Below are 13,708 nucleotides of genomic sequence, written 5' to 3' on the forward strand. Positions count from 1 at the left end.
CAGTGGGATGATTTGTTGCTATTGTTTGTTAGTTTTTTGCTGCGAATTGGCTCCAGTTCACCGTTAGTGTTCCACAGCTCCACAGACATAAGCTGTGTTCACACTTTGGCACACAGCACATCCAAATTGGACTAAATCTGATCTACATCTAGGCTAACCTGGGATCAAACCAGTATAGACTATTCTGTACGAGTTGGTGAATCAGTGCTAGGATTTATACTAGTATTTCTAGGCTATAAACACTGAAATACACAGACATGACATTAACGCATTGGACTCACACACATACTATATACATCCTTATTGTGCTCAGGCACTGGAGGCACTGCCTGCTGCTGAAAACAAACAGACATTTCATTAAACGGCTCAGTGGGGGCTCGTCCTAACCAGCAGAAAGAGGCCCACCCCAAATACTCACTCTTCGATCCACTGTAACCTATAAACCAAAACTGTCACCATAGAGCATGAGACACATAAACAGACAAAAGACTCACACTATTATAAAGCTTATCAAAAGCTTCACTTCAGGTCATTCAAGTGGCAACTTGGTACTGAGGTCTGCTAAAATACATTTGTTAAAGTTTTAAAATCCTTCCTGAAATAAAGGAAGTTGTTCATATTTTTTGTTGCACTGTCAAAAAGAAATAAGTGGCAGAAAATCGTATGCATGTACCCACACGCGCATAGCTTCGTTCACAGCTGTTTTTCCATGGCGTGATCTCACCAAAGCTTCTCCAAAACAGAACCTTTTGATCAGTCCAACACCATGGTCTTGTCTTATGTAAATGTTTGATATAAGATTGTGTTTTCCAAAGTCTGTGGGATTTTTCTAAAGTTCACAAGTGGGAGCTTTTGTCCGAAAGTTTTTAGTAGTGATTAAAAATGACACACATGGACTTCAGGCCATTATAAGAGGGTTACTTCTGTCGGGAGGAGGAACTATATCCTTCTTCACTGGCAAAGGTGTCACTGTGGACCGTCGGCCTTTTGGTTTAAACAGGTCTGAAACGTAGAACACCTGCAGGAGGCGAAATAACAACAGTGTTACAAATAATACATGAAATCTATCCACTTTGAGCATAAATAATACGTACAATGCAGTATGCCACCAGGGATCCTTGGATGAATCCAGCCAGGACGTCTGTGGGGTGGTGCTTGTGGTCGGACACTCGGGACATGCCCGTGTAAAATGACATCATGATGAGGGTGAACTGGGTGAGCGGGCGCAGCAGGCGGGCCCCGTGCCAGGTGAAACGGGACTGCAGGTAAAACTGTAAACAAATACAATTGGGTTATTTGCGCATTAGACAGACACAGTACGGACGGTTTGCGGTGACTCACAACTGCTTACAATCTGTTCTCACATTTTTAGTTTGTTCTCGCTGGTGATGTGATTTTAAAAAAAAACACATAAAAGTTTGCAGTGTCACCACAAGGGGCGTGGCCAGTGGTGATCAGCCACATGTGTTCACTGTAAAAAGATCTGAACACCACACCTGAACTTAAAGCTTTCAGAGATCTGGGAGTCTAAGGTCAAACAATGGCTTAAATCAAAGCTAAGCCTGTGAATTAGAAGTTTAAGAGTTTCATTTTAAATATTTTATGTTTAAAGTACTGTATGTCCCAGTTGTATTGCCATATTTTTGTTGCGTAAACTGGTCTGCAAATTAATTCTGAGCGAGATGTCTTTAAAAAGCAACGATGTTTTTAGTTCTGTCCCATCAAATAAACACATACAAATAAAAGTAAGGCTACCCCAAATAAATTGTCTGTTTGCTGTAACCTGAGTCAACATTTTCAAGTGGCTCGGTCGCTAGGCAAATTCTTATTTTTTTTTACTTTGAAGGCAAAAAAAAAGATCCAAATTTTGTCGGAGTGACCACCAGGGGTCAGGCTTCAACAGTCAATGACGGAAAACGTCTCTATCAACCCGCTCAGGAGACTAAATCACGATTTTAAGACATTTCAATCGACCTTTTGTACGCTGCTATCCTTTATTTTGGTAGCGAAGGCGAGCGGGGGGAACATGCGGGGGACACGGGCGCCGTCATGTTTGTTGTGATGACGCTACTGGGCGTGTGTCAATCCCAGAATGCATTGCGTAAAACACCCTGACAGAGCCTGGCATATCCTATGGACACTAGAGTGGCGCCGACGAGGGCGTAGCAACTCCTAAAAGGCAATTTATTGTCGTTAACTCGTGGTCTGTTTCGTTACACACATGTGGGGGAGTGATTATAAAGACGCACATGTGTTGCGCAGTGCATTATCATTGCTATAAGGATAACAAGCGTGATAAAAATATTCGACACGGTTGTTTAGGAAAGTCCGGTCGGTGAGTCGGCGAAATAATTGAAAAATAAAATAATTTGACGTTTTTTCAACAAAATGCTGATAAAAAAATTTCAGTCAGCTAGTTTCACACCGGGTCGGTTGGGTTACGGCAAACAGACATTATTTTGCTCAGCCTAACTAATGTATTGTAGGAAACGTGGCTCAGGGACTGAATCCAAACTAAATATTTTGTCTTTTTGAACGGTCAAAATGTCACAAAAAATAGGATTAGACTCACTTACAGTCGTGGAAACTAAATCTTCATTCTATTATATTTATTTGAGGAAATCATTGAAATACTTTGTTAAAACATTTTACTCTGTAAACTTACCACCAGATAAAGCATGGTGTACATAGAGAACGATGCGTGTCCAGAGAAGAAAGACTTCCTGAAGAGAGAAAACAAACGCTCAGAACAGCCCATTAGACCGCGTCACGTAAACCCCGGTGCGGCGCTCTACCTGGCCTCTTGTACTTTACTCTCCGGGCCCTGGCACTGGTAGTCGGTGATGTATCCCAGCGAGCAGTTAATAGTGCTGAAGTCTGGTTTGCACACGTCCAGAAAATGCGGCCTCATGCGCCCCACGGACACTTTGGCGATGTCGGTGAAGGACTGGCTGATGGCGCAGCCGAAGATGAAGACGCCCACTTGTTTGTACAGCGCTGAGACGTACGGGTTTGCCACGAAAGACTTGGAGCCTTCATGGAGGAAGTAGATCCTGTAGCTCTCTCCAATGATAATCTGTGCAAAATACTGAAGTGTCAGTGACAACATTTAAGCTGGGCAACACTTACTAGACACAAATGAATCAAAAATAATAAACCCTGTCATCAAAACTATTCTTTAAAACATTAAAAATGAACTAAAAGCTGTAAATAAAGTGTTTTGTGCGTGTTCTTCTATTGCGTTTGATTGCATCCATGGATAATTACTTTTCCATATAAATACAACTGGAACCAATATAAAGGCCATTTGACTTCTAAACAAACATGCAAGTCTAGAAAACACAGCGTTAGAATAATCATAGTTGTTTCTTGTGAAGTGGGATCCTTGAAGTCTGCTTTTTCCACATCTTTGTATGAGGGAAAACAGTGAAGCGACGTGGGAGGGAATCCAAACTGTCCAGCCTGTATAGTTTTGTGCGAGTGTGTAAATAAACCTCAGACTAAACCCCACGATTGACATGGTCTGCACTCTTCGGAGGGGGAGGTGTCAGGCTATAACTCATAACAGCTGTTCAGGCTCCAAAATGCCCAAACTCAACCCCCCAGTCCTCCTGTTGTCCACACTCACAAATGGCAGTGTGCAAAACAGTAGGGAGAAGACACAAAAGGAATGTGCACTCCATTTCTTAAGTGGTAGTTCTAAATTCTGTAAAAACTGTCTTTTGAAAATTGCACTACTTGTGTACACTGGTTTATTGTGTTTCGGGCGGTAAAATTTAACTATGACTGTGATTTTAATGTTCTATTTTTATTTTCCAGTTGACCCTTCTTCTGTTTGCCCCTGTCCCAACTTTGTTTGGAGATGTGTTGTCTTATTTACAGTGACTAAACCATAGACGTAACTGTCTATGGTTTAGTGATTGGCATAGATATTATTGGCAAACGCAAGATTTATCAGGAATTGTGACTGGCACTAAGGAATGCACAGACTAGATTGTATGAAATATTCAAACTATTGCAATCCTGACATTTTAGATTTCGATTTGCTTTCTGGAATGATAAAAAAAAGGTACAACATGCCTTAAAAAACGAGCGAGGTAGACGAGCGTGGAGTATGAATTTCTGGTTCTAATCAGTAAAAACGCTGAGCCGGTCTCATTTTTGGGCCCCGACTGCGGCGGCCGCACGTCGGGGGCGCACCAACTGTGTTTTTGTGTCTCTCGAACCGCTCGGATTTCACAAGGGACGTCTGGCTGTTTTCAACTCTATCTCGGTTTCATCGGACATTCTAGCGAGGGGCGCAGAAATGAGCCTGATTCTCGGAAACACTTTACAGAGCGAGGGATAACCCCAAAGGAGGTTTAGCGTGCCGATAAAGCTTTCCACCATCCTGGCCTTGAGAGCCGGCTCCGTGCGGCCCGGCCGATTTCATGGGAGAACGAGACACATCTGGTTCTCTTTGTCAAACGTTTTTAACGACGCACATTTATTGATAGTGGGTTTAGCGTGGGACTGCGCCGCATTACGACGACATGCAATAAGCACAAATCTGGCAGTGCATGGTTGATTCAAATAGAGGGGGTTCATTATGATGAAATGATTAAAGAGTGTATGATGTGACTTCTATTTCCTGATTAACAAATACCGTGTGCTTTCTCTGAACAAAACTGTAGAGATGTTAAGGAAAATGGCACGGTGGTCTGCTCGAGAGGAACAAATGTACTGATCGTGTTTCCTGGTTCACAGATTGTAAGGTCATCCAGGATAACAGCGCGGTTGTCATGGTTTTGACAGTGAAAGTGACATGTCTGGCAAAGTCCTCTTGTTTTGCGATTTTAACCACAACTCCACTCCTATCTGACCAGAAAGCCATCGAGCCAACCATAATTGGCTTGACGGGGACAAGAAGTGCTCTCACGATGAGTTAATGTGGCCGTACAGGTCAGGAGCAGTTTAAGGCAGCCGGCCGTCAATAAATGGTGAAAATATGTGGAAATATTGGTCTAACCTCACAATTTTAGATTTTACCGAAACAGAAACTCCCATCTCTAGTTTTGAATATACTCACAAGCAACACATCTCAAAAAAGTTGGGAAATGTACAAAGATATATTGTTTCAGTGTTGACAAAAGAAAGGGAACATTTGTATTGGCTGTATCAGATATAATGTCAAGATTATTCAGTTTATCGATAATCACGACTATTCAGGTCACAATATAATCGTAACAACTAAAAACTGATAATTGTGACAATTTTAGAAGCTAAAGTAAGTCATTTGAATTGAATATGTATATCTAAATGTGTAGAGCTTTTAATGTGGCTGTTCATATCACAATAACTTGGCTTTTGCTACAATTCAACATTGTGACATCTTTAATCATATAACTAACTTTTTGCATTGTTCAGCTACTGCTAATATCATTTTGGTTTATGCACTATTTGTCTTATCAAACCATCTCTGACAAGCCTTCTGAACAAGAGGCGAAACATTTTCCAGCCTTTTTTAAACCTTGTTAAACTATTTGTACATATAATATATAAAAAAAACCACTTGCAACACAGTTTATAGAGCGTGATCGTGGGGAAACGGGGAAATGGTGAACATGTCGCGTGTGAGTAGGTGCTGGAGATGAAGAGAAGGCGGCTGTGAGGATGGCATTAGCGTGGGATGAGGCGACTTACAGACAGGATGGTGATTAGAATACCCGCGGCACTGAGCACACCGTCACTAATGGTGTCTCCCTTTTTGGCCGGGTATTTGATGGACTCGTCGTCGCAGTAAAACCCTCTACGGTAAGGCTGCACCGCGCTGGTTTCAATTACGAGGAAAGGCAGGCCGGCTGCAGGGTGATGAAGCATGAACGGCACAGAGACGAGAGAGAAAGAAAGGGTAGACAGGGGGGTGGGGTGGGGGGAGATGGAGGTGCTGGGTTAATGACACACAATATACTGAGGTGCAGGGACACGCGGGACGACCAGGGAACATCTGAGCGACTCCATACGCGTTCACGGCTGTTATCTGGGACTTATCTGCCGCGCTGTTTTGGTCCAGAGTGATGTGGAGCCCGTTTGAGTTTACCGACCGCAGATCATGACCTTTGAGTGCAGTCACATTGAAACGGAGAAGCTCAAACTATTGAACTTGTGAGACTTTTGAAATTCCCAATAGCTGCTTTATTGCATTGACGTAAATTTGCATGCACATTAAGGCGATTTGGCGATAATAATAAGATTGTGATCTGCTCCCTGTAATGTATTGTGAAATTGTCATTGCGATTCGCCCATTTTTTGTTTAATGCAGCTTTATGTTTAACAACGCGCACTTTTCCTTCAACTTGTCGGCCTCTGTCATGCGCTGAGTGAGTAACATGTTGATTTAACCAATTACGGTGAAGTGTGAACTATCGGAGGAAAGATCACACTTTATCCAAATCTTTAAAGGCAATATGACTATAGTGAGTGAACATTAACTGTGATAAAATGTAAATTGTGATGTGGCTAGCTAAAAAACTTCAGACGTTATACTAATTTATCATCATATTCATCGCCCACCATGCACTACTTTTACAAAACGTGTTCCAAGTCATAGATTTTATTTGTTGGATTATTTTGTGATATCATTTATCAACTGGATTTAAGAAAATAATAGACCTTATTTGATGAAAGTCACATTTTGGAATTGGCTTAAGCGTTGGCAAAGGTATTGGTCATGATTTACAGTTAACGGGGCTCATCTAACCAAAGCAGTGCCTGAGTGAGGGGGGAGAGAGGGGCTGTGGAACCTGTTAGGTCTTTTGAAGTGTGATGTATGGAGTGCTTTGGTCTTGTCCCTGATCGTTCTGCAGGGTCCCGGGTACGACTTACAGAGACCACAGGTACTGAGACACCCACGGCCGCCAGCACTTTGGTGGACACAGTGCTGCTCTTATAGGGCAGGCTGATGCTGCCGTCACCACAGAAGAATCCTCGTTGGTAAGGCGGGAAGGGGCATTTGTGCAAAAACGCAGCAACAAGCAGCACTGCGTGGTACATAGAGATAAACAAACAGCTTTAGCACCAGGGGAGTCACAAGATACATTACCAAACTCCAAATGTTACCTGCATCCAGGAGGGTAAAATGAGTATTAGACAGGAAAAAAACATTTTTTTCACAGTTTTTGGGGAAGAATTGCAAGCTCGAAACATATCAAGAAGTGTAACTGTACTTTTGGGACATGAGCAATAAAATTGATCATTTGAAACCCCTCAAAAAAGAAGCAGTTCTGTAAAGCAAAGGCACTGAATCTAGGTCTCGGCTCTTCACCCAAACAAACAACAGATAATGCAGCTCACCTAAAGAACATTTCAAAAGCTAAACCCACAAAGTATTCCGCAGTGATGTGATGTTGATAACGAGTACTATCACAGCTCCTTTATCAATCCAATTACACTTCAAATAGCCACTTTGAGATTCCCAGGGGAGGCGTGTGTCTGACCAAATGTAGTGTTTCTTTCCACATAAAAGTGACAAACATATCTTATTCATCTCTTGACAAAAACACTTGCGTCGAGACATCAGCTAGAATCGACAGTTATTTCCTCTTATTTACCAAAGCCAGCAATTGGGGACTTTGAAATGTGATCGTAGTATCCCCAAGAGAGCCTTCAAAACGCTGGTAGAATTTGCAAAAACACACCAAGAACGACACTTCAAAAGCAGCATTTAAGGTCTGTGCTTTCAAGTTTCCCTTTGACTTTGAATGATGTGGAGTTCTACAGTCAGATACAAAGAAAAACAAACGTGTAAATGTCAAGATTAACTGAAGGTAGACCAGAATGTCAACAGCGTTATTGAGCCCTTTCTCAACACATGCAGCTGACTTGGCTTTGAATGTCCAGCTGGGGTTGAGATCAGGTTTCTGTCTTAATCCCCGCTGCCTGATGGGAACCTTGGCCTTTCCCTCAAATCAGCATATTAACATTTTCAGTCTTTCTGTTCAAACAAATCTCTGTCTAGTTTATAGTCTGAATGCCGGTGGGAAAAATGTTGAGATTTGAGCTCCTTGACAATAAAAAAAAACACTGCCTGAACTCTATAGAAACCCAAAGTCAGACTGATGTTAGCTTAGCCTCGCCTCACAGACATGGATCAGAACATAAAACATGAGGTCTCACACGTGATGTACTGACTATTGATGTTAGACTGGTAGAACAGAAGAAATGAGAAGAGTCTGCGAAATGTTAAACCCAATGTTAAGCAGATGGACTCTGCAATGGCATCGCTTCAATCTCAAAAACGGTACACGCAAACCTAATTTCCAATGTGGTATTTGTTTAGTTCAGGGATAAATGTTCAAATGATTAAACCACAAAGTCATAGCTTCTTTAAAATGACTGTGATCCGATATTGATCAAGAACAAACTAAAACTATGCAGGAAAAGTCATTTTTGTTCTATTTAAGTGACATTTTCAGTACAGATACTTTGTAGTAGTTTCGATTGAAGTTCTAGAGGAATTTTTATTGACTTCTCACAAGGATACGATGCCATAGAAACTATATATTTCTTAGTTTGCTTCTTGTTTATACAGATGCAAGCAGAGTAGTTTCGTTTTCATTTTAGTGTTTTATTTTAGATTAACCGCATACAGTCAGCTCCTGTTTTCCAGAAGACCCGTCAGATCATTTTCCTCCCTCGACCCCGCTGACCTCATCCCTCCGTCTGAACTGTGCAGCATCAGCACTGAGGATGTTGTCCCGGGACTTTCCCTCCTACACCACCAAAACGTTGGTGAAACAACGGGGACGGGGCACCGATCAGCAGGAGTAAGGGCTGTGTTTTGCATTAGCTCGACAGGATCTCCAGGACCACAGAGAAACAGAAAAAACATCCACTGCACGAGGTCCAGGGGCAATTACAGAGAGCAAAGGCCTGGTCGTATCTCACTGTGGTAGAGTCACACAGTAGGTACCTTTCCATCTGGAACAACACCTGGTTCACGGTCCTTTTTGTATTAAATCACTATCTAATAAAGCAAATACGTTCAATATAATACATCTCATTCCAGCCATAACATTTTTTTTTCCGTACCAGCTGTACCTCAACTTGTTCTGCTACTGTACTACTGCCTTTAAACAGTACCCATCCCTACTGTGCCCACAGCATTACTTTAAGGTTCAGTTCAGATGTTTCAGTCCAGATGTACCTACCGTATTTTCTGGACTATAAGTCACACCAGAGTATAAATCGCACCAGCCAAATGCATAATAGAGAAGAAAAAAACACATGAGTTGCAATGGAGTATGAAATGCGGTTGCAAGTGTGAAAATAACAAATAATATCACTCACACACAAGTCGCTCCGGGGTATAAGTATATAAGTATAAATTGCACCCCGGCCAAAACTATGAAAAAAGGTGCGACTTATAGTCCGGAAAATACGGTAAATGCCTTTTCACATCGAGGGTAAATTGTGCATTCAGCGCCTTTGTATTTCTAAATTGTTCGAAATCCCCACAAATGCAGTTGGATGTGACGAATAAGATGAAATGGGATTGTTCTTCATTCATATGCTGCATTTGAAATCTTTAACTATATTTGTGTGGCATTAATGGAAAACTTATGATGTGAACACACAACTGATATACCGTAATCGTCAAGAGTTTCCAAAGTTTCCCGTGTCCCGTGCATGGCCAGTTCCATTGCTCTGTTGTGTATGGAAACTCATAACTCACTCAGGTATTAACTCCCGCGGTATTTGGAAATGCATTAGCCAAAACAGGCAAAAGTGTGACTGCAGCTAAAATAAACAGGCACTTTTTTCCACTTGTAGGATCTCACTGTCTGCCAGAGAAAGGTGGTGTATTCACAGATGCCAATGTTTTTACTCGAGGCAGCGGACCCCCAGGACCCGCAGCTGTCAGACTGCCCTGGTCACAAAGCAAGACATCTCAAAAGGAGTCTGTAGGTCTACTGCAACTAAAATATTATTGTTGTCTTGGGCCTGTTACATTTTTTTCCTAGTATTTAACTGGTTTGCTGTCAGACACAATTTATGTTTTGCCATTTAGTTATAAGGCTATAGAATAAGTCTGATTTTCAAGAAATGTTCAGCAAAGTTATGGCATTTTTGTTTTGGTGTAAATCTAAAAAAAAACTTTCAGAAAGACTTATGAATTTTAAAATGAGTTCAGCAGTTAGCGTTGTCAAAAGCATCAAAAATCAGATACTAAAATTAGATTGTATTGAGGTATCGACAAAACAAAAGCACATTAACAGGAAAAATGTGACCTTTCCTGAACAGTTTTGGAATGATCTCGAAAAACTATTATTTTGTGCTGAAAATGTTGTAAAAGAGCATTTTTTAAATTGTCATGTTGGTGTAAAAATTGTCATTTAGCTGATTTCTTAGTATAGAAATCAAAATCTTACCTTTGATTAATTCTTTGACATTGCGGAAAAATAAATAAATAAGCTTCATCTAGATTTATAAATTGAATCGATTCTGGATTAAACGTTATAAGCCATTTGCTTTCCTTAATTCAAGCACAGATGACCACTGATCTTTTGGGTTTACAGGCAGTAGGAGGGACTGGATTCCCAGGAGCTTAGAAGGGCAATCAGAGTGTGAGAAGTGCGGGGTGCTGATGACTACTCGGCCCCCACTTCCTCTTGTGGTCAGCGCTGTAAACCACACGGCCTGAAAAATACTGTGGGTTTGTTGACAAGCGTCTCTGTGGAAAGGTTGTGCGTACACAGTTATTCCCTGCATCTAAAAGGAAAGACAGCAAACCACAAATCACCACATCAGGCATGGTTAAGGCGGATGGAACAGGAGAAACAATTAGACAAACACAAGTGGAGAGTAAAGACAGGCTCCATTTGATTCATTAGCCTAGGCCTGTGTCTGAAGTGTTTGAAATACAATCTGTTGTTTTTTTACAATATCATGATAAACGATAATATTGAAGCCCACGTAATTCCACTGGTATTATAAGGCTACAGACAAACCCAAGCTGCAAAGAACAAATCAAACAATAAGCAAGGTGAGGTTTATGAGTTGTTAATATACAGGTAATTATTATTTTATCCAATTCAACTCAGTCTTTATAAAAGAAAGAAAAAAGTCTTATGATTGTCTAAATATTGTGAAATATGTAGAAAAAAAATACTGTTCCTTGCAATCACTTAGACTTGCTCTTTTATCTTATTTTGCTTAAAATAATGTGCATGCATGAAAACAGAGGCCTTATGTTTATGGATGGAAAAGCCAAACAGAAGAAGAGTGAAGCAGAGTGTTCCGGCTGAATATAGTTGTTTAGTGATGAAGTGAAGTCACGAGCTTGAATTAGTTTTGGTGAATGGATATTAAAGACATGCATTAACACCTGATGATGTCATGAGGTGGAAGGCAATAATGTTGAGCTCTTACACACACACACACACACACACACACGCACATATAAAAAAAGTAATTCAATTTAAAACAAACAATAAACATTTAGAACCATATTTCAAAAATGTTGATAACAAATCTCAGTACAAGAAAAAAGTGACAATAGATGAAGTAGTAATACTGTTACGTGAATGTATATTTGAATATAAAGATACGTAAATTAAACATAACTGTAGACAATAGAAATCAGGATTATGTCCAAATCATAATCAAGTGTATTCTGTCATATAACAACCAGAACTGAACAAATAAAAGACAACAAAAACAATGGCAATCTTAAGATGCTAAATACTAAACCTAGCAATTCTTCAAAAGTATTCTGACTATTAGTGCCATAAATGTATTTACCAGAGGTGGTAGCGGTAGAAAATGGATGGATGGATGGTAACCGCTAATCAGAATGTTCCACGACTCTTTTGTCAACTTTTAATATTGTTTTTGTGCACGAGTCTCTATGAAAGGTTTGCGAATCCTTTAAATTTGTGCCAATAACAAAAAAATAGACCCTCGTCAACTTAAGCATACTGAAGTTGGCTTTTTGATCGGAGTTTCACATTCCCGAGAAAGAAAATAACCGGAGAAAGAAAATAAGCCCCATTTCTTGCCATAGTAACAGTCACGCTTCACTGAAATGAACAACCCTGACCCCTCGTCCACAGCTGCTGAATGTGACGCAGAACATCCAACACAAGTCTGACCTTTTTAACCACAGCTCTTAATTACAGCTCCACACAAACATATTCAGCCAGATGTGGGGATCAAGAGAATTCCTACAGGTGAGGAATGCAGCACTCTGGAAAATATAATGAGTTGAAATAGAAGTACAGGACAGGTGTGGCTGGGCAGAGAAGAATAATATCCCCTCTGGAACCATTTACCTGCCATTTACCTCTTTGCAAGCACATTTCTGGATCGCAGTGAAATGTTAAAAAGACCTCTATAAAGGCATTATTAAATGTAGTTTTTGCATTCATATTGTAAGCCTGGTGATTAGTTTTTGTTTGTGAACTTAACATATAACACTTCTATTGCCAATTCCAATATTGCCATCAAAATAAATGAGCCAGTCTTTAAATTGCAAATACATTTTAAATCATTCAGATATGGCCAGGTTTAAAAGAATAGAAATGGTACTTTCTTCACAGGTAAACAGTTGTAGTCTATGTGCACCTATTGAGAACAACTTGTTTAATTGGATAATGATTATGGAGATGACATATGCAGTATTTAAGCTGGTACAATAAATCCAGTTTGCAACAAGCAGATGATGGAATATTGTCGCATAAATCCAGACTCATTAGCATATGATTAGAGCGCGCGCGAGCTGCATCTGATCTTACCTAAAAACAGGCAGAAGAGGTCCACGCCGACGAGTAACTTTCTCCGGCTGTGGTCTTTACAGCTGTTGTTGTTGAGCGAGCTTCCACCGTTCTTCGTCTCAGCCATCGTCTTCTCATAAATCAGGCAGCGTTGCATTTAAAACCCGTTGTTTGAGTCAAAGCAGAACAGAATCAATGCGAGCTAAAAACTACTAAAACTACTAAAACTACTAACTGTGTTCAATTACTACAGCTACGGGTTCATTACAACTCCAGATGAGGAGCGGTCAGCGGGTTGTTAGTTAAACAACTGTGCAAAGACTTTTCTAACACTAAAGACTGTCTGCGCTTAGTTTCTCTGGACCTCTGACCACGGGCAGAGAAGCGCGCGCACTAGTGAGAGTGCAAGCCACGCCCCTGACTCCGCCTCCTTCAATTACCACCTCCACGCACCAGCTGCTGCTTTGTCAGGAGCAGGACACATCCGGGTTCTTATTGTAGTTCTATGGGAGCAGGACACATCCGGGAGCTTATTGTACTTCTATGGGAGCAGGACACACCCGGGATCTTATTGTAGTTCTATGGGATCAGTTCTATGGGGTCAGGACACATCATGGTTCTTATTGTAGTTCTATGGGGTCAGGACACATCATGGTTCTTATTGTAGTTCTATGGGGTCAGGACACATCATGGTTCTTATTGTAGTTCTATGGGGTCAGGACACATCATGGTTCTTATTGTAGTTCTATGGGGTCAGGACACACCATGGTTCTATGGTAGTTCTCTACATTCTACTCCATCAAGAAGCTATTGAATAAACACAAACTCTGGGGGATCTACTCTTCTACACGAGTAATTATCAAGTTTGGTTTAACCCATTTGTTTCAGTTGCAGCAGAAAAGCATTTAACTCAAACTTATCTATTGAGAAGCCTAAGTAATTTCATTTTTGAGCAG

At 40.8% G+C, this 13,708-nt stretch overlaps 1 protein-coding gene across 2 annotated transcripts in view; it reads right to left on the minus strand.

The window, feature by feature from the left end:
- LOC140356277 (phospholipid phosphatase 3-like) overlaps positions 1 to 13,129 on the minus strand; it is a 13,983-nt gene extending 854 nt beyond the window's left edge. The window contains exons 1-6 of one of the 2 annotated variants that reach the window (XM_072441122.1): positions 12,774 to 13,129; positions 5,683 to 5,840; positions 2,796 to 3,076; positions 2,666 to 2,723; positions 1,095 to 1,271; positions 1 to 1,018 (exon numbers count right to left, since the gene is read on the minus strand). The exon at positions 1 to 1,018 is cut by the window's left edge and continues 854 nt beyond it. In XM_072441122.1, the coding sequence (XP_072297223.1) occupies positions 899 to 1,018; positions 1,095 to 1,271; positions 2,666 to 2,723; positions 2,796 to 3,076; positions 5,683 to 5,840; positions 12,774 to 12,909 (930 nt within the window). In that variant the 5' untranslated portion in view covers positions 12,910 to 13,129 and the 3' untranslated portion in view covers positions 1 to 898. Of the gene's footprint in view, positions 1,019 to 1,094; positions 1,272 to 2,665; positions 2,724 to 2,795; positions 3,077 to 5,682; positions 5,841 to 6,864; positions 7,020 to 12,773 lie in introns of both variants that reach the window. The other variant, XM_072441123.1, reaches the window with a different exon arrangement.
- Between the last annotated feature and the right edge of the window lie 579 nt (positions 13,130 to 13,708).

The sequence above is a fragment of the Eucyclogobius newberryi genome, unplaced genomic scaffold (genome assembly GCF_026437365.1).
Source record: "Eucyclogobius newberryi isolate DKJ021-1_F unplaced genomic scaffold, fEucNew1.0.hap1 SCAF_12, whole genome shotgun sequence".
NCBI lineage: Eukaryota > Metazoa > Chordata > Actinopteri > Gobiiformes > Gobiidae > Eucyclogobius > Eucyclogobius newberryi.